Here is a 21,135-nt window from a genome sequence, read left to right on the forward strand (position 1 = left end):
CTTTTACCACCTGTGTCTGAGACCTCCTTCAGGGTCCACCTGAAGCTCTCAGTCTGCTGTGGAAAAAGGAAATCCAGGTAGTTTCTCCTGATCACCTGAGGCCGTCATTACTGTGTGAACCCACACACCACTCCTCACTCCTCCCACCCGCTGCACACAGTCACTGAGTACAGACCGGCTGATTCCTGTAAAGGGAGAGGCAGGAAGAGGCGGAGCAACACCTGAAAAACAAGAAGCCCAACGTCATTTTGCAGAAGTGAAAGTGTGAGAGAGCAGCAGCAGAGCTGCAGTCGAGTCCTGTTTGTCTCTAAAAGAAGATTCACTGGAGTCCATCAGGTTCCTCTCAGCAACAGTGGTGAGTGCAGCTGATCACACTTCCTGCTTCTACACAAATCTTCACTCTGTTCACTTCATCAGGACTCATCACAGTCACACTGGATCCATAGAAATCTGCTCATGTAACCACAGATCCACTGTAGGAGCATCGAGCTGCTGCTTCAGTCTCACTGTGGCTCTGCTCAGGACTGTGGACTCAGGCTGTGCTCTGGACTTCAGACTGACTCCACACTTCCTGGTTATTCATCACTTCCTGTTCCTCTTAGATTGATTCTGGATCTGATTGATCATAAGGATTACAGACGTGAAAACACCTATTTATTCTTTATTGATATAAAGCCTTTGATACTGTAAACCAGCAGATTTTGGTCAGTACTTCAAAAAGTCATTCACACATTTTACAAAGATTATCTGACTTAGTGTATCCTGTAAGAGTCACAGATGATCCTCAATCATTCAGAAAACAGTCGATGCTGCACTTTATAACTTTGTGTGGAAACATGAATCTCATTATTTAGACAGATGTGTTTGAATCATCCTGATAATCAGGCTTTAAACATGTCAGAGTTCCACACATCAGCTGTGATATTCAAGCTGACCTGGATCAAACATGTCATCAGACACAAACATAGATGATGCTGTTTAATCCCAAAGCTTATTTAAACAAACTGGAGGACAGAATTCCTCCTTAAATGGGATTTTGATCAAATCCACTGATCTCGTTTTCACACACAGGCTTTATCATGGTGGCTTCTTCTCTACTAACATCAATCTTTGATTTGGACAAACAAATATGTGAAACACAAAAATAAATCAATGTTTTCTGAGGATCCAGAATAACATGAATTCCAACCAAGTTGATTCCAACCAAGATGGCGCCGCGTATGGATGCCCTGGTGCTTCAGTGCATTACTTTTGTTTTGATTTTGTGCATTTCTTCTGTGTCTGGGCACTCCTCTGGATACTCTTACACCAGAGAAGAGCTCCTTAACTGCAGGACTACAACGCCTGTGGATTTACTTCCAATATTTGTCGCATCTGCGGCAGATTTACTGCTGACTCTGATCAGGAAAGTGAGACGTCGAAAGAGAGGTAAGCGGGCCGGCGTACTCGTGCGTTTGAGGAGACGCGGACTGCGAACGGCCCTTCCTGGGATCTTCCTTTCTAATGTACGCTCACTCGGGAATAAGATAGACGAACTGGCCCTGATGAGAAGCATGAACAGAGACTTTGCCTCCTCCTGTGTCTTATGTTTTACGGAGTCGTGGCTCAGTGAGAACATCCCAGACTGCGCGCTCAAGCTGGAGGGCTTTCATCTGCTGCGCGCGGACCGGCAGGCCGCTCTCTCCGGTAAAACCAAAGGTGGAGGTGTCTGCTTCTACATCAATAGTGGCTGGTGCACAGATGTAACAGTGATTGCTCAGCACTGCTCTCCCTCTCTGGAATACCTTTTTATCCACTGCAAACCGTTTTATTCTCCGCGGGAGTTTGCTTCATTCATCCTGGCCGCTGTTTACATCCCGCCAGACGCGGATGCGCGAGCAGCTCAGTGCGCACTCGCAGAGCAGATTCTCCACATGGAGCGGACATATCCGGACTCTCTCATCATTGCTCTTGGGGACTTTAACAAAGCCAATCTGAGCCATGAGCTTCCGAAATACAAGCAGTATATTAAATGCCCGACCAGAGAGGAGAGGACATTGGACCACTGCTACAGCACGATCAGCGGGGCCTATCGCGCGGTGCCCCGCGCTTCACTCGGACTTTCTGACCACGTCATGATCCACCTGATCCCCGCGTACAGACAGAGGCTGAAGCTCTCCAAACCTGTCGTGAGGACTAAAAAACTGTGGAGCAACGAGGCTGTGGAGGAGCTTCGCACGTGTTTGGAGACCACAGACTGGGACACAATGAAGGCCGCTTCTAACAGCTTGGACGAGTTTACGGACACTGTCACCTCCTATATCCACTTCTGTGAGGACAGCATCGTGCCATCACGCACCAGGGTGAGTTGTAACAATGACAAACCCTGGTTTACTCCTAAACTCAAAAAGCTGTGGCTGGAAAAGAGAAAGGCGTTCAGAAGCGGAGACAGGGACTGCTACAGAGAGGCCAAGTACAGGTTCACTAAAGAAGTGGACATTGCTAAACATCAGCACTCTGAGAAGATGCAGCAGCAGATCTCAGAGAATGACTCGGCCTCTGTGTGGAAAGGTTTTAGGAATATCACCAACTACAAGCCTAAAACCCCCCCACTCCACTGATGACTTGCTCTTGGCCAACACCCTTAACGACTTCTACTGCCGTTTTGACGAGCCATCAGGCAGCCTTCACACCTCCAACGGCCCCAACAATAGAGACACTTTGGACACTCATTCCCCCACCTCTCCCCCCTCCATAGAGCCATCACCACCTTCAAACTGTTCACCTACAACACCCCCCTCCTCACCCCACACAAAAGAGGATTTCACACCACCTCCTCCCACCACAACTCTTCATATTCATGAAGCAGATGTGAGGAAGCAGTTTAGGAGTCTGAATGCTCGGAAAGCTCCCGGCCCAGACGGCGTGTCTCCTGCCACCCTCAGACACTGTGCAAACGAGCTGGCCCCAGTGTTTTCTGGCATCTTCAACTCCTCACTGCAGGCATGTCATGTGCCTGCCTGCTTCAAGTCCTCTACCATAATCCCTGTCCCCAAGAAACCTAGGATCACTGGACTAAATGACTACAGACCCGTGGCTCTGACATCTGTGGTCATGAAGTCATTTGAGCGCCTAGTTCTCTCCCATCTCAAGACCCTCACGGCCCCCCTCCTGGACCCCCTGCAGTTTGCATACAGAGCCAACAGGTCTGTAGATGACGCCATCAACATGGCCCTACACTTCATCCTGCAGCATCTGGACTCCCCAGGAACCTACGCCAGGATCCTGTTTGTGGACTTCAGCTCTGCCTTCAACACCATCCTTCCAGACCATCTCCGAGGCAAGCTTTCCCAGATGAATGTGCCTGATCCCATCTGCCGGTGGATCACTGACTTCCTGACGGACAGGAAGCAGCATGTGAGGCTGGGAAAGAATGTCTCGGACTCCCGGACCATCAGCACCGGCTCCCCTCAGGGCTGTGTTCTTTCTCCTCTGCTCTTCTCCCTGTACACCAACTGCTGCACCTCCACCCACCGGTCTGTCAAGCTAATCAAGTTCGCAGATGACACCACCGTTATTGGGCTCATCTCGGACGGGGATGAGTCTGCCTACAGGAGAGAGGTTGAACGTCTGGTGTCCTGGTGCAGCCACAACAACCTGGTGCTGAATGCCCAGAAGACAGTGGAGATTATTGTGGACTTCAGGAAGCACACAGCCCCACTCCCCCCCATCATCCTGACTGACACCCCCATCACCTCTGTGGACTCATTCCGCTTCCTGGGTACCACCATCACCCAGGACCTGAAGTGGGAGCCCACCATCACCTCCGTCATCAAGAAAGCCCAGCAGAGGATGTACTTCCTGAGGCAGCTGAAGAAATTCAACCTGCCAACACGGACGATGATGCAGTTCTACACTGCAATCATCGAGTCCATCCTCACCTCCTCCATCACCGTGTGGTACGCTGGAGCCACTATCAGGGACAAACAGAGACTGCAGCGTGTTGTGCGCTCTGCTGAGAAGGTGATTGGCTGCAGACTCCCATCTCTGCAGGACCTGTACACCTCCAGGACACTGCGGCGTGCAGCCCGGATCTCAGCTGACCCTTCTCACCCTGGACACAGTCTGTTTGACCTGCTCCCCTCAGGCAGGAGGCTCCGGTCCATTCGCACCAGAACCTCTCGCCATAAGAACAGTTTCTTCCCCTCTGCTGTTGGACACATGAACAATAACCACATGATTGTTCCCACCACTAACACATGACCCTACGCTGTGTCACTGCATCATTTCATGTTTGGCACTGATCACCACCTGCACTCATGTATATATCTTTCTACGTAGCACTCATAATTCTTATTCTCATGTATATATCTCATGTATATCTCATGCACATATCTTTCTACATAGCACTTTTAATTCTTATTAGTCACCAACAAGGTCGAAGTTTACTTCACAGTGATTGATGGAAAATATCCAACAAACTGATTTATTCAAGTATACAAATGATCTGGATGAATCTTGGACCTTCTGTAAAACAGAGAAACAATTTCACATCTTTGTAACGACTGTATTTATCTTCATCCCCAAACGTTGATCCTGTCCATCTGGACGCTGCACTGTACAGCAGACACTACGATGTTAGGTTTGTGTTTGGATGAACCAGTTTGTGTCTGAGTGTGTTGCTGGGTCTCCACCAGTTACTCTGAGAACTGAAGAAGCTTCTCTGATGAAACGTCTTCAAGAAACTCAAAGAAGTCCAGACGCTTTTCTCTCCAAGCTCCTCAGACTACTGACGCTTGTTTCTCTCTTTGTAAAATGAAATTTAAAGTGAATTTTGAATCAAATGTTTCTCTTCTTTCTCCCTCAGAGTGCAGACATGTCTGCTGCCAGCAATCTGCGATCTGAAGATCAGTTTCTGTGCTCCATCTGTCTGGATGTGTTCACTAATCCAGTCTCTACACCATGTGGACACAACTTCTGCAAAACCTGCATCAGTCAGCACTGGGACATGAATGTCATCTGTCAGTGTCCCATGTGTAAAGAGACTTTCTACACTCGACCTCAGCTGAGGGTCAACACCTTCATCTCTGAGATGGTTGCTCAGTTCAGACGTGAAGCTCAGCAGAAAGCCAGCAGCAGCAGCTCAGAGCAACAAGCTGCCAAACCAGGAGAAGTTCCCTGTGACGTCTGCACTGGAACCAGACTGAAGGCCCTGAAGTCCTGCCTGGTGTGTCAGACCTCCTACTGTCAGACTCACCTGGAGCCTCATCTGACACTGAAACGTCTGAATAGACATCAGCTGGTTGATGCTGTGGAGAACCTGGAAGGCAGGATGTGCACGAAGCACGATAAACTCCTGGAGCTGTTCTGTAAGACCGACCAGACATGTGTCTGCGTGCTCTGCTCTGTTTTAGACCACAAGAACCACGAGTTTGTTCCTCTGAGAGAAGAATATGAAGGAAAGAAGGCAGAGCTGGAGAAGACAGAGGCTGAGATTCAGCAGATGATCCAGAAGAGACGACTGAAGATTCAGGAGATCACAGAGTCGGTGAAGATGAGTAAAGATGCTGCAGACAGACAGAAAGCAGAAGGTGTTCAGGTCCTCACGGCTCTGATGGAGTCTGTTGAGAGACGCCTGAAGGAGCTCATGAAGGAGATCGAAGACAAACAGGAAGCTACAGAGAAACAGGCTGAAGGTCTCATCAAAGATCTGGAACAGGAAATCTCTGAGCTGATGGAGAGAAGCTCTGAGGTGGAGCAGCTCTCACGCTCTGAAGACCACCTCCACCTCCTCCAAAGCTTCTCCTCCCTGAAAGCTGCTCCACCCAGCAAGGACTGGACAGAGGTCAGAGTTCATCCACCATCATATGAGGGGACTGTGGGGAGAGCTGTGGCTCAGCTGGAGGAGACAGTCTGGAAACCCATGAAGAAGAAGCTGTTTGAGGCTGAGCTGCAGAGGGTGCAGCAGCATGAGGTGGATGTGACTCTGGATCCTGATACAGCTCATCCTGACCTCATCCTGTCTGATGATGGAAAACAAGTTTATCATAGTGATGTGTGGAAGAAACTTCCAGACAACCCAGAGAGATTTTCTTACTATGTTATGGTTTTAGGAGAGCAGAGTTTCTCTTCAGGCAGATTTTACTTTGAGGTTCAGGTTAAAGGAAAGACTGAGTGGGATTTAGGAGTGGCCACAGAGTCGATCAACAGGAAGGGACAAATCACAGCGAGTCCTCGAAATGGTTTCTGGATTGTAGGGCTGGTAAATGGAAATGAGTACATAGCTGCTGCTGACCCTCTCGTCCCCCTCTGTCTCCATCCTGGTCCTGAGAAGGTGGGGGTGTTTGTGGATTATGAGGAGGGTCTGGTCTCCTTTTATGATGTAGGTGCTGCAGCTCTGATCTACTCCTTTACTGGCTGCTCTTTCACTCACAAACTCCACCCATACTTCAGTCCCAATCCTAATGATGGAGGTAAAAACTCTGCACCTCTGATCATCTGTCCTGTCAATAACATTAATCGATCCCTTTCATTGGAAGAACCGCTTGATTTCTATTCTGATTCTGATTGAAGTAAAAACTTGAGGTAAAAACTCTGCACCTCTGATCATCTGTCCTGTCAAACTGATCAACGACTGATTTAATTGGATGAATGATTGATTTTTCTTGAAGGGAACAAATGAACATATTGAGTGTAAATCCTCTACAGTCTCCATGTTTCTATAGAATCTGATCATCAGGACTCTGATTCACACTTTGATTCTCATGGAGTTTGATTTGAACAGAAGAAAAGTTGAATCAGGAAATGTTCCCACTGATGGAGACTCGAGCTGAAGAGCAAATATCAGAGAACAAATGTCCAAAAGCTTCATTTCCAATAAAGTTTGTTCAATGCTTTGAGTGAATCCAGACTCATGTGTGGCTGTTATACGGAGCATCAGAGTCCAGCTGAGTTATGTTGGATACAAACTGCTTATTTTGGCTCTGTGAGGAGTTTTGTTCACTGAAAACTGATGAGACGGATAATATTCAAAGAACTCTGTAGAGATTCATGCATCCATGTTCTCCACCTGCAGGTGTGGAGGAGAAAGGTGGAGCACAGACTGCTGCATCCTTCCAGTCACATCATTTTGATGATTATATTTGCATGTTGTGATGATTTGGGTTAAAGACAAACAGAGTTGAACGGCTGCAGTCACAGCATGAAGACGATGCTGAAGCTGAGCTGTCAGTGAACATGTTTCACTGTGATTTGATTTGAAGAATAGAAAGTGTGTGTGGCTGCTGACAGCTGCAGTCTCTGCTAGTCTGCATAACACACACACAACTTTCCCCCTGAGGCAACGATGCAGCAACAACACAACAGCTGCAGACACACACACGATTGTGCGCTCCCTTTCAGTCTGAACTCTCAAACACACAAACAAACTCTATCAATGTCGTACTGTTAAAGAACTCCTCCTTCTTCAGTAACAATGATTTGAGGTCTCTACCAGTGTCTCTTGTTTTGACCTTTGACCTCTTTATTCCTTATAACCAAATAAACCCTTTTATCTGATATTTTCACCTTATTGATTGATTATATATATCTATTATATTTTCTCACCTTATTTTGACCTTTGACCTATGTCCTTGTTAGCCTTGATCTTCCTTCATCAAACGTGAAATTTCTTTCACCTTTGAACTTAAAGCTTAAATCAAACCTTTGTTAAAAAGCTTCTTACCAACTTGTAATTCCAACTCTCTGCATTAAACACGTATCTTATCATATAAACACTGGATCACTGAGAGAACTTTAGGCAGAACCAAATGAAGCAGCTGACCTCGTCAAACTCACAGCGACAGTAACTGACAGTGAATTATTTTAATCTTCTTCATTGTATTTGTTAGAAACATTTATTTTCCTTTAATTGGACTTTGGTTAAGTTCAATCCGATGTATTAACCGACCTTTGAGGTGAAGTGCAGCTGCGAAGAACGCTACGGCAGGCAATGAGGTGCGTTTAATGTCGCTCTGTTAATTTGAGCGTCCATAAATTGAATGTCTTATTTTTTCTTACTGTATTATTGCTCATTTATTGGAGAATTTGGCCATTTAATCAAGATAGATTTTATGTTGTTGGTGGTAAAGATCTGGATGGATGTTTTATTTTATTCTGTGTTTCTATTTTCAGTTTTACTTTTCAAGACTTGGTGAATTGCCTTTTTCTACTTTTTGTTTTGTTAAAATTAGCAGCAGTGAGAAGTGTTGTTGTCGGTCTTGAATATATTTGATGTAGCCCATACTGTTAAGGTAAGTGTCATGTTTTTAGTTGTTAGTCTGATGAAGAATCTTTTATTTTTCTCCAAAAGTTGATTGTGTTTATCTGGACATAGTGTTTTTCAGGTCCAGCTGAATGCAGGTTTCCCCAGTCTTATACGTTGTGACAGCCACTATGGTGCGGTGTCCCTTTAAGACACCAAAGTCGAGGGTTGATGGTGTCATCAGTTTGTGCCGCTGCTCTCTCTCTGGGATTATGAGGACACGTGCCTGCACGCTTCTGCTTAACGAGGGACGGATTTACGTTTTCTTCTTGTTTTGTTTGCAACGCTTGGGTTGTATGAACGCTGGGCGTTATGTTGTTGAGCCGCAGCCGTTCAGCCGGGCTTTTATATGGTTGTTGAAGAAGGCGTATTAAAGAACCACCGTGGATTACCGATACCAGCGTGGGTGTGTGTTCTTCCTCAGAGTGAGGCTGAGAGCGGCAGGCCCAGGTGGAGTCTGACCTGTGGCCCTTCAGATAAAGCTGAAAAAGGCCAATATATGATATTAAATATAAAATATAATTAAAAAACAACATCAGAATGAACAACGAGCTGCTGTTAAGAACTCCCGACGTCCATCCAAGGCCCGATTGTCTTACAGATAAAGACAAAGTCAAAGTTTCATCCCTCCCTTCTACTGTTTCACTTTAAACAGTTTCCATGACAACCACCGTATGTGGAGAAGAACCCGACACCAAAAACTGAAGCGGTGAAAAAGTTTTGTTGCAGATTAACTATTATGTTATTCATTGTCAGCTCGTGCCATCATTAAAGCATGTTAGAACACACATGTAGGATTTCACGAATCATCGCTCCTACATTTAATCGTCTCCATAACAACTGTGTGTACGTGTTCGCTTTGAAAACATCACGTTCTTTATGTTGGTTGGTTTAGACGAGTGATCTCCAGGATGAATGAGGGCAGAGGCCCGTTTCATGGAGACTGTTTAAGTGTAGACCTGGATTAAAAGCCACATTTGAACACCTTCATCAGAGGCTGTGACCATGTTGAAGGACTGATGCTGACGTGCTCTGACACTCATTAGCATAGAAAACAAAGTGGTGAAAGCACAGAGCCCTGAGGAGCTCCACTGGACGGTCTGTTCACAGAACATTTAATTATTTCACTTTTATTTACATGCAAAACAGCCTCAGAGAGAACAGCTGTTTCAGAGCTGCCAGCTTTATTGGAAAGATGAACTGAAATCCTAAAATAGTCCAATTCATGACAAACTGACACGGTGAAATGTTGCAGGATTCAAATGTGTCGATGGATGAACTCTTTCAGTATAAGATGCAATAATACAAAACACATGAAGGTGAGGAGGAATTCATTTAAAGTAAGTGTGATTTAAAGAGGACTGATTCTTTCCTGGTCAGGCTGAAGCTTTCACCGTCTGACCTCTGTAAACAAACCGAAACACGTTCAGTGTTTAGTTTTACCAATTAGGTTTCATGAATCACCATCTGAGAACGTCTCCGATGTGGGCGCCACTCACAGGGATCACTTCCTGTAGAAGGGTCACATGACCTGTTAAACCCAGAGAGCTTCGTGTGACCTCTGACCCTGATCACCAGCGTCAGGGTCAGTGAAGGTGAGATACCGTGTGACAGGAAGAGGAACTATAAAGTTTTATTTGTACGAACACGTAGAACAGATGAAGTCAGAACGAAGCAGGTGGAGCTCAGTCAGGGTGGAGGTGCAGACAGGTGAGCTGAAGGGGAGGAGCCAGTCTGGTCAGGAACTCTCTGTCTCCTCGAGTGAACCTCCTCACCTCTGAAACACACACACACACTCTGAAGGTTGCAGTCAGGGTGGTGAGGGTGGTGTGTGAGGGTGGGGTTACCTTCTGGTCTCTGGTTGGTGTGTTTCCTGCAGGTGAGGCTGAGCGGCCGAATCATGACATCACTGCTGCACAGACACAACAGGAAGTGGAGGAGGAAGTCGTCAGCGTCCCCGTCACACACCTGAGACAGACACAGAGGTTATGTCTCTGCAGACTCACGGCTCGGCCCTGTGGAAACGTCCTGCAGGACGCCTGTTTCTCTCTGTGGTGGCCCCCCCACAGCGTCCCCACCGTGCTTCACTGTGTGGACGCTGTTCTTTGGGTTGTAGCTGCATCTTCTTCTCGTTTCACCTCCTCTGACCACAGGACGTTTCAGTCTGCAGGGTCTTTTAACACAGCTCCACCTGTGGGTGGAGGGGCCCTGTGGGTTCTCCTGGTGTGACCCGAGTCCTAAATGCCTCTCGCTGTCCTGCCCCTCCCCTGTGGTCTCCACCCTCCATGTGGGAGGTGTGGCATTCACAGTCAGCCCTGATTACCCTCAGAACTACACCACCTGCTGCTTCATCAGGTCGAGTGGGTGGAGTCAGGGGCACGACCTGAGTCTCGCTGAAACACACGGCTGTAAGGCCCCTCCCTCCTGTTCACGTGAGCCCAGCGTGGGTCCGTCACACCTACAGACTTTTAAAGGTGGAAGTGGCCACGCCCCCAAACCAGTTCAGCAGTAAGGTGTGAGCAGACGGAGCTGTTACCAGGATGCAAACAGGATGTGCCCTTTCACAGTTAAAGCCTCATCTTAAATTTTAAAGACAAAATAAAGTCTAAAGACGACGATGAGCACGTGACTCACCTGTGACAGGTAAACATATACACCTGACAGGTGCTACTGACCTGGCTCTGCCCACGAGGGAAGACTCTGATGTGACCTCTGACCCTGAGAGCTCTCTGAAGCCCCTCCCACTGAGCATCAGCCAATCCCAGCAGAGCAGGAACCAGAGCAGCTGAGAAGCAGACGTGAGCCTCACCTGTCCCGTCATCGATCACCAGCCTGATGGAAGAGCAGAGCCACATGGTTTGATCATGTGACTGTCACCTGACTCATCCAGGTGATTAACACGTATCAGCAGGTGAGCTCAACAGGAAGCTGCTCTTACTTTGCTTTGGACTGAAACACTGACGAGGTCGAGTGACACTGAGAGCTGCTGCAGCCCTGAGAGAGAGAGAGCAACAGGTAAACACACACACCTGAAATCGTGAGCAGTTTCCTCCAAAACGACACTTTACTTACTGCACCAACACTAACACGCCACCAACACGCTAACAACACATGAAGCACTCTGAGTACTTTCACTGCACCCGAGAAACTGACACTAAACACATCCTGTACACACTGTGTGTATTTTATGCAGTACCTGTGTGTACACGCTGCCACACAGCGAGCAGCTCCACTGCAGTTGCAGGAACAGGAAACACACCACGTGACCTTTGACCTGTCCCACAGCGCACCTCTGCTTGCTGCTCAGAGCCCACTCACCCAGGTGCATGATGGGAGCAGGAGGAGGAGGCTGGGCCGAGCTGATAGAAACCAAACAAACAAATAAACAACAGCACGACAAACACGTGAACCAGACTTTACCTGTAAACTTACCTGGTGTCTCCCAGGGAGACCACAGTTATGGAGCTGACAGGTAAGTACGTGCAGTACACACTTCCTGTCCTGAAACACACACACAGGTAAACCGCACAGGTACGTAACCATGGGCGTGACTTTGTATTGAACATTGGGGGGTCAAGATCTCTGTCTAAATAAATAAATCTGGGTACATTTCCAGATGATCAAACAACTATTTTGCTGGTAACACCTGAAACCAGTAAAGAAAACCAGCAGCCTATTGATGCAAGATGATCCAGAACTTTATTGGGGCTGACATTGTTGGAAATGAGTCCAAATAAAGAGTCCAAACTTTTATAAGCCTGTCTATGTGTGTCTCACCTGGACAGCCTCCTCTGGAAACCAGACAACAGCAGAGTGTTACCTGGCAACAGGCCAGGTGGGTAGGGGGTGTGGCTTAGGTCCAGGTACACCTGCAGACTCCTCCCAGCTTGGTCACAAAGAGTGAGACGCACACCTGCACACACACATTCAGCTAACAGTCAGACCTGAGACTCAGACCTGAAGCACTGATGCCTGCAGTTCCTCTAGTGTCCAGCAGAGGCAGCAGTGAGTCGCCTCCATAGACCCCCATGTTACAACTTCACAGCAGAAAAAGCCTGATACACAAACCACCTGTGTGTTTGTACCTGAGTGTGTGTGTCCAGAGTGGGCGGTCCTGTTGTTCACACTGATCCTTTCAGACACCACACCCTGAAAACACACCAGCTCTGAGCTGAAACACACACACACACACACACACACACACACACACACACACACGCACACACGCACACACACACACACACCAGTAAGAGTTTAAAGCAGGCTGCAGCTGCAGTTCCTCGGATGGCCACAGGGGGCGACTCAGTGAGGGACGAGCAGTTTACCTGCAGTCTAAGACCTCTGAGACGGACAAGACTGTGGGTGGGACGGCCTGAAAACACAGACATTAAAAATATGACGTCATTCAGGGGTAAAACCGCAAAGGATTGTGGGAACGAGTGGCAAGCGGTACTAGCGCACGCAGGCTTTCACACGAAAACAGTCACACAGTAATAAAAAGAAACACAAAAATGGCAAGAAGCTGCTGTATTATTAACTGTGTTGTATTATTAAGTCTTCTGTTGGAGTTATTACGTAATTTATCACAACATGATTGATGATGTAGGTTACAAATAAGTCTTATATTGATTTGAATTGAATTCGTTGCTATGCTGCTTTGTTCACTGTGGATTTGCGGGCTAATGTTTGTTGTGTTTTGTAGGAAAACCAGAAACAAAATGCAGGAATGTGATCCAGACTGGCCCCTCTATCAGCCTGGGTCATACCGAGTTTAAAGCTGCTACCACAGCCAGATCTGATTGGTTAAGAGAGAGAGCGAGATCAAAACAGCCACGAAACGTCCGCATATATGTGCCCAAGGGTTGTACTGAAGCAAGCAAGTGATGAATAACTGTTTTCCAGTTTGTTGTTAGCAATGTTTTTTTTGTTCTTGTATTGTTGATTTGTTTTTCAGGAAGCAGCTAATAAAGCTGATGGATTTTTACAATGTTGCCTCTTTCTTGTAAGATTCTATAATAGAATGAAACAATGATGCCAGTTATAAATAAAGACAATAAATTGAATGAATTACGAAACACTCATTTTATTTATATTAGATCTGAAAATGTTGTGTAACACTACAACCTGAAACGACAAACAGATTGTGTTGGCCTGTACAGGAGATAAAATATTTAACAACAGCTAAATAAACGGTAAATGGCCTGTATTTGTATTCTTTACTTAGTCCCGAAGGACCCCAAAGTGCTGGAAATGCTAGCGCTTAATGCAGTGTTTTGATTTGTTGCCACTTGTACCCACAATGCAGTGCGTGAAAGTCACATGGTCTGTCAATCTCTAAAAAAAAAGTTTAAGGGTCCTGGAGGAAGACGGGGAGCAAACCGAGTGTTACCTGTCTGCAGGTGGGCAGCAGCAGTGGGCGTGTCAGAGTGTGGAATCTCCAACCACGTCTGACTTGTAGGGTCGACTCAGCGTGGAGATCCACCCCACTGCGCTCAGAAACTCCACAGCCAATCAGAACACTGGGATCCTGATTGACAGACACATGGGCCAATCAGCTGCAAGGATTCAGGTCAGATCAACTCCCCACAAACAGGAATGGTGGGAGTCATCTGCATAGCAGTAAAAATGTAAGCTGTGTTTTGATGATGCTGCCTAAGGGAAGCATGTATAATGTAAACAGAACTGGTCCAAGCACTGAACCCTGTGGAACTCCATAATTAACCTCAGTGTGTGAACAACTACAGTTAAAGCTGAAAAACGTGTTCATGTGTACTAATATCAGAGAGCAGAGACCGATGAGGCCAACCTCTGACCACGCCCCTTAGTGACATCATCAAAGCTGGGTTGATACCTGAGTGTTAGCGGCGATGAGTCTGTAGAAACATGCAGGCTGGAGGACAGGAAACCACCGCGTACACACACCTGAGAACACCAGCACCACCTGCACACACACACACACACACACACACACACACACACACACACACACGTAACTGTGTATCCAGGTGAGCTCAGGTAAACACACACAGGTGCGTCTCTCACCTTTCTCTCCTGCTTTTGTTCACTTTCTTTCTCTGTCATTGGCTCATTCTTTGGGTCCCGCCTCCAGCTGACCACTGGACCAATCACAGCAGCTTTCACTGAGAAGCACAGTCTCAGCCCTGCCTCCTGATCCTCTGCCTCCGCCCCTGTATTCCTCCAGGACACACCCTCCTTCTGCTCCACCCTGATCACCATGGAGACACAGGGCCAGGGGTTGCCGGAGTTGGCTTCTTCTTCTTCTTCTCTTCTCCTCCTCTTACTCCCAGCAGTCTCTTCTTCTTCTTCTACTGTCTGCTTCCTGGCAGTGACATCCCCTCCTGGCTCCTCCCCCTTGTGTCTCAGGTGTGTCTCCATGGCAACAGATGGACTCAGGATGTGCAGGTGGTCCAGAGAGAACTGCAGGTAAACCCTGTGAATTGAACCCAGCTTTATTTAACTCATAATGTTTACAACCAGGAAGGAAGCTCACACCCTGAACCAATCAGACGCCCTCTTACATCACAGAGAGTGGACCAATGAGCAGTCAGCATGCTGCAGGTTGTGCGTGTGTGTACCTGCAGTGTTTGTGTGTGATGAACCTGTCCTGGTCCAGGTGTTGGTAGGAGGGGAAATCTGATTGGAGGAATCTCTCTGTCACCATGGTGAACTGCACCACACCCACCAGACAACCTGCAGCACACACACACACACATTAAAGAATAAAGCTGTGTGTCCCTGTGTGTGTGTCTGTGTGCGTGCATTGTACCGATCCAGGCGCTGTTAAAGACCGCCCTCTGCGCTCCCTCCTCCTCCTCGCTGCTCTCCGTCAGCACGCAGGCTGCAGCTCCCGCGGCGTCTCTGAGCTGCATCGAGTGTTTGAACTCAGACGTCTGTGACGGCAGCTCCAGCACGCCGACCAGCAGCAGGGGGCGCTGCCTGACACACAAACCGGCAAAAACCATTGGTACGTAATCACATGACTTCATGTGGGAGCTGCTGTCACCTTACCTGACAGCGTCTCCACCCCGAGGCTCGGAGGACAGAGTCCTGCAAGACCAGGACAGGAACCCGTTGATCTGGGCGGAGGTCAGGTTGGAGCCATCAGGGGGCAGCAGAGAGCTCAGAGGGGCCGAAGACCAGCAGCCAGTCTGCAGGGACTCCAGGAGCTCCGACACACCGAGGTACTGCCGGACCGCCGAGGACACGCTGTACTGCAGGGACACAGAGCACACTGAGCATGCTCCACACTCACCTGTAAGGAAGACAGGTGAGAGTGGGACCTACCTGCGTCACAGGACAGGTGTGAGGCTCGTCCAGCATCTCAGCGTAGATGTCTCTGCGTCCTCGTCCTCCAGCTCTGCTCAGAGTCTCCATCAGCCTCCAGGACAGCAAGCACACACACTGCTGCCTCCACACACCTTGGACCAGACTGAGGACCAAGACCAGAACCAGGACCAGGAAACAAGCCAGAGCCAGCGGAGGACAGGAGGACAAAGGTTAGGCTCTGCTGTCTCTGACTGTGGACAGGTGGTGGTGGGTGGAGCCTCACCTGTGTGCCAGCTGCGAGCTTAGGTGACAGGTCCACAGGTAATCGGACACATCTGTGTTTCTCTGCAGCAGTAACCGTGGTAACGCCCCATCTCCCGGGCAGCGGTTGTCGGGTGGCGAGCCTCCCGCCCTGCTGAAGGCCGTCACCCTCAGGCTGGAGCGCAGGCAGGTGCAAAGCATGCTGGGAGGGAAGTCCGGGCAGGGCCGGTACAGGAAGTGGGCGTGATGCAACTGCAGGAGGAGGAACCATCAAACTTTATTAGTCGTGGCTGCCACGAACACAAACGGGCATGATGATGTCACATCATGTGACTCACCTCCACTCTGTCTCCCGCCCTCAGCTTCCTCTTCGCCGCCGGCTGATAGGCCACGCACAGACCCACCTTCCCATCCAGCACGTAGAGCCCCGCCCCCTCACTCACAACCTCAGTCACCGTGCCCTATCACAGCAGAGGAGGCTTAGTAATCAGCACACAGGTACAAACTTGTGGTAGCCAATCAGAGCTCACAGCACTCTCACCTGGTAGCTGATGACTTTGGATTGCTTTATCCTCACAGCTGATTGGTCCAGCTCCACCTCCTCATGCTCCGCCTCCTCACAGTCGTCCTCAGCAGGCTGTGACAGCAGGGACTCAGAGTGTGTGTGTTCCTGTGTGTGTTCCTGTGTGTGCGTGTAGTCGGCGTGCAGCTCGGAGCGCTTCGTCACACACAGGATGTTGTTTCCTCTCCAGCCTCGTAGCGCACACACACGTAGAGCTGTCACACACACGCTCTGCCCGACACACACACGCTGGATCCAGCTGAGCCGGCTGCTGTCCTGCACACACACACACACACACACTGAGCTTCATCGTCCCTCCTCACCATCATCATCCTCAGAGAGCTGGTACCTGTACGAGCACGGGCAGCGAGCGCGACTCATCCGTCAGCGTGAAGCAAAAGAAGGTCGTTCCTGCCACGGCCAGCAGAGGGCAGACTGAGCCCACCTCTCCGAACACGCTCAGCCGCTGACCTTTGACCCTGGAGCACACACACACACATCTGTCACACACACTGCTCAGAAACTCCGCTGCAGTTCAGAGGTCATGTGACCCACCTGTGCCTCAGCAGCCTGCCGGCCTCTCCGACTCCCACCGCTCCGCTTAGCTCCACCCTTCCAGGAGCAGCAGCCAATCCCTGCTCAGCACCAGGACACAACAGGACAGGGGAGCCAATCAGCTCCAAGAAGCCTGCGGCCTCTTCCTGGCCCGATGCATTGTGGGGGATGTAGTTCCAGTGAGGGAGGAAAACGGGACGATCGAGCCACAGGGGCGAGAGAGACAGGCACTGGATGAGGGAGAGAGAGAGACGCGGGTGAGAGAGAGGCGGAGTGTGTCCTGGGTGGATGCTGGAAGCCTGTACTGATGATGACAGCTTCATCAGCTCTGATCTGCAGTGATGCCGTTTGTTTTATAGCTGCAGGAGATCAGATTAGATCAGATTGGATTAGATCAGATCAGATTAGATTAGATTAGATTAGATTAGATTAGATCAGATCAGATTAGATTAGATCAGATTAGATCAGATCAGATTAGATTAGATTAGATTGGATTAGATCTGATCAGATCTAATCTAATCTAATCTAATCTGATCTGATTAGATGAAACTTTATTGATCCCTCGGCTGCGTTCCTCCAGGAAATTCGGTTTCCAACAGCCCAGCACCGACAGAAGTTACAGAAGGTGAGCAGAAATATACACATATACAAATACAGAGTATAGAAAAGGGAAGAATAGAATAAATAGCAATAAGAACACAAGAGAACTGCACATTTCAAGTACTGTGAGTCATTAATCCGTGCGGTGATGCTAGGACCACACTGAGCCTGCTGCAGCTGTCTGACTGTAATCTGTCAGGTTACTGCAGGTGATGCTATCTGTATACTTTATGTGAGGAGGAGGCTCCACATCTTTATAAAGCTCTGCTGTCATCACGTCTGTGCCAGCACAGTTACTCACTTGCTGACAGACTCTGTCTTTACATCCTTACTTATCGATCAGCTAAGTGAATCCATATAAACACAGCTCACATTTAACAAGTCCTGATGTTTCTGAGTTACAGAAATGAAAGTCAGCTGTTGAGCTTGTTTGCTTGTTTCATGCTGATGTAAACATCAGCAGAGAAGCGTGTGATGACCAGACTCTATCAGCACTTGTGTCCCTGCACAGAGAACGAGCTGAATTAAAGAGGAATTCGATTTCATTCACGTTGCACATGAACACCTGCAGTTTGTTGTGACCTCGTTACCATCAGTTCTGACCAGATCCGGTTTAGTGACGCTGCTGTGAAGAAGCTCCTGAGAACTAACCAGCTGATGGACCATGGGTTAAGGTTAGGCTCCTCCCCCTCTGACTCACCTCACACATGACGCTGCCGCTGGCGTCCGTCAGCCTGTACTCTCCGTCAGGGCCTTCTCTCAGACAGCCAATCAGCAGCAGGTTGACCCTCGGCAGCGCCCTCTGACCCGGCACGGCGAGCTCCGCCTCCCTGGCCCAGGCTCTCTGCTGATTGGTGCTCCAGGACAGGTTGCTGACGCAGGCCAGGTGCTGCTGGGAGACGAGCTGGGAGACGGACAGCAGCCTGCGGACAGACGGGAGGACAGCGGTAAGGCCAGGTCACGTGACCTGCTACAGCGATGATGTCAGCGGGCGTTACCTGTAGCTGACAGGTAAGCTGTGGGCCACACACATCTGCTGCTGGATCGCCTGCACCGCACACATGCTCAGATCGAAGAGGCTGAGGTCACCGTGGTTACCTGGGAAAACAACATTTAAAGGGTAAACACAAACATAAACAACTGAAGCCCCGCCCACTGAGAACACCTGAAGTGGACACCAGAGCTGGTGTGTGTAGAATGTTTAGCTTATTTTAGAGTTTAGAAATGTGTTAAAATATAATGTAGAACTATTGTAGGAGACCCCTCCCCCACTTGAGCTGTGAAAGTAAAACAGAGAGGAGTTAATGCTGAGTGGAAATTCCCCAGAGGATGTGTGGGTGGGGGTCTCAACATTGTAACTGGATACCTGTGGTCTGGGAGTGAGAGGGCTTTTATGACCTCTAGGGAGTCACCTACACCCACAGTGTTTTAACGGTCACGCACACACTTATTCATGTGCACACGCTCACACATGAGCACTCATATAGGCACGCGGGAATGCGCACATGTAGGCATTCATGTGCTCGTGCACATAGACACAGACAAAGTTTGCAGCACACCGTGGGGGGGGGGGGGGGGGGTTATGATGGGGACGTTTCTATAAAGCTGGCTGTAACTAACAAAGGGGTGAAGATTTTGCAGAGGGACATCGGCCTCGTCTTCCCTTCTAGAAGTGCATGCTTAAATGAAGAAGAGTAAAGATGAATAAAGATGAATAAAGATTTTGTGAAAATGACTACTGAGTCCGGTGCCATCTCTGGATGCTCGAGGAATAAAAAGAACCGGGGTAAAACTGATTTTGTGACATGTGTCAACAGGTGGGACCACCTGAGGAAGCAGCTGCTCTTCATCCTCAGACTCTTAGTCCTCCCTGTTCCTCACTGACAGTCGGTCACCTTCATGGCTCTGACCTTTGAACCACACTCACATCTACACACTGGACTGCTCTGATGACACCTGTGAGGGCAGGTGAGCCCTGCTTTCACTGTTTAAATAATGGTTTAAATAGTATTTGGTTTCATAAAAGACATGGACATCGTCATTAAGGATTTAAAGTACAGCTGATTTATCAGCCAGCTGTTTCAAACAAACAGGAACTCACCTGTCTGCGAGGGGGCGGAGCTACACACCACAGGACTCAGGTGTTCAGAGATGGAGGTGAAGATGTTCTTTAACCACAGGGACTCCTAAAGAAACAAAGCAGCAGGTCGGAGGTCACAATAATAAATGTAGAACAGGCTCACATCCTTATATTCTCTTTTCTGTGTGGATTTCTGCTATAGAATTAGCTCGAAACAGTGATCGGCTGCTGCTCTGCCTACGTCATGACGCAGACAGTCTACGTACGCAGGGCTGTGCGTGTACGTAGACTGTTATTTATCGCTCAGTTCGGGCAAACAGGGTCAGACTGGGACTCACCGCCTCGGTGCTGGGCTTGACCCGGTCCAGGAGCTCCTGCAGGGGGTCCATGTCTTCGCTCCGGGTGCCGGTTTCTCCCCCTGCTGACAAACTCCCGCTCACGGCTTTCAAACAGCTTCCGGTCCTCCTCCTGTTGATGTCCTCCCTCTGACCGTCGCCCCCGTGTTCCCGCCTCTTACCGTTCATAAAGCCGCCATGATGCCCTACCGTCCTACTTTGTTTACTTTTGTTCTGTATTTTAAACAAATCATCAAACTTATTAAACTGACTAGTCTCTGCTCACGCAGGATCTCTACCGCGCATGTGCGGAACAACTTTTCCCTACCCTGCATTTCACAATAAAAGCCCTTCACGTTCACATACACTCAGTGGTCTCCTACCTCCTTTCCTAAGCACTTTTCCTTGATAGAAACGTTCTGAGGTGGAGGAAATGTGTTTAGGAGATGTGATAAGAACTCAGGAAAGGAAACAGCTGTGTTTGAACTACAAGTCGATCACGTGACTCCAGCCCAGCGTGTTCTCAGCCTGATTAGTGCAGGTGAAGAACATGCTTTTATTATGAAGGGGTCAGGCTTCCTGCTGAGGCTCAGGGTCATGTGACTGACAGCACCTTTTGCAGCTCACCTGACGCCACAAGGTGTTTCCTTTTCAGGAGGATGACACCGTGCGAACCTCGGGAATCTCAAACAAAAACACATTTCTGTCAAGTGGAAACTTTAAAATAAAATAAAATTATATATATATATATATATATATATATATATATATATATATATATATATATATATATATATAATTTTATTTTTTTATTTTTTGAGCTTGCAGAGCATAGATGCAGATCAAACTGAAGGTTTGTCACTGTTTTTTGTTCACTTTTTATCCAGGCTGCAGGTGTCTCAGTGGAAAAATAGAGCGTGGCTGAGCGCACCTGTGCAGACCAGTGATACAGTTTAAGATCAGAGAATTGTAACCCCCTCTTTCATATGGCAGGCACAACAAGCCAAGTCTTCATCTAGGACCTTTGTTATTCCAAATTAACCAATTAAAGATATCGTATAACTTCTGAAAGGATTCTTTTGGAGGAGGCAGAGGACGTGACTCAATATAAAAACTTTGCATAACCTTTCATCCTTGTTCAGGAATAGGACGGAGGAGGATTTTGAATCATTTA

The 21,135-nt window shown here is 48.3% G+C and overlaps 2 protein-coding genes across 2 annotated transcripts; one reads left to right on the forward strand and one right to left on the reverse strand.

Moving 5' to 3' along the window:
* Positions 1-629: 629 nt before the first annotated feature.
* Positions 630-20,466, reverse strand: LOC146578021 (CST complex subunit CTC1-like). The gene is made up of 28 exons (XM_085267747.1): positions 19,965-20,466; positions 19,648-19,732; positions 18,545-18,644; positions 18,247-18,469; positions 16,947-17,176; positions 16,741-16,870; positions 16,371-16,667; positions 16,168-16,290; positions 15,852-16,081; positions 15,587-15,731; positions 15,311-15,513; positions 15,069-15,238; positions 14,878-14,992; positions 14,324-14,732; positions 14,133-14,222; positions 13,671-13,808; positions 12,607-12,653; positions 12,367-12,452; positions 12,059-12,194; positions 11,714-11,782; positions 11,478-11,640; positions 11,220-11,275; positions 10,916-11,113; positions 10,349-10,424; positions 10,129-10,249; positions 9,781-9,848; positions 5,237-5,299; positions 630-1,172 (listed from the first exon to the last, which is right to left on the reverse strand). Exons 1-28 carry the CDS (start codon positions 20,148-20,150, stop codon positions 1,104-1,106), a joined length of 4,026 nt encoding a protein of 1,341 aa, XP_085123873.1. The 5' UTR covers positions 20,151-20,466; the 3' UTR covers positions 630-1,103.
* Positions 4,417-7,574, forward strand: LOC146578022 (E3 ubiquitin-protein ligase TRIM21-like). Its single transcript, XM_085256466.1, has one exon. The coding sequence runs from the start codon at positions 4,823-4,825 to the stop codon at positions 6,548-6,550; it is 1,728 nt and encodes a 575-aa protein (XP_085112592.1). The 5' UTR covers positions 4,417-4,822; the 3' UTR covers positions 6,551-7,574.
* Positions 20,467-21,135: the final 669 nt, after the last annotated feature.

The sequence above is a fragment of the Mchenga conophoros genome, linkage group LG3 (genome assembly GCF_057382185.1).
Source record: "Mchenga conophoros isolate Kocher_MC1m ecotype Shallow Benthic linkage group LG3, M_conophoros_male_GT1.1, whole genome shotgun sequence".
NCBI classification, from domain to species: domain Eukaryota; kingdom Metazoa; phylum Chordata; class Actinopteri; order Cichliformes; family Cichlidae; genus Mchenga; species Mchenga conophoros.

Bases quoted from the DNA above. Each gene is read 5' to 3' on its own strand.
- LOC146578022 (XM_085256466.1), top strand. From the start codon at position 4,823: ATGTTTCTCTTCTTTCTCCCTCAGAGTGCAGACATGTCTGCTGCCAGC.
- LOC146578021 (XM_085267747.1), bottom strand. From the start codon at position 20,150: ATGAACGGTAAGAGGCGGGAACACGGGGGCGACGGTCAGAGGGAGGAC. The intron at 19,733-19,964 runs GTGAGTCCCAGT...TTGTTTCTTTAG, and splicing joins TCAAGCCCAGCACCGAGGCG to GAGTCCCTGTGGTTAAAGAA. The intron at 16,871-16,946 runs GTGGGTCACATG...TGTGTGCTCCAG, and splicing joins GGCAGGCTGCTGAGGCACAG to GGTCAAAGGTCAGCGGCTGA.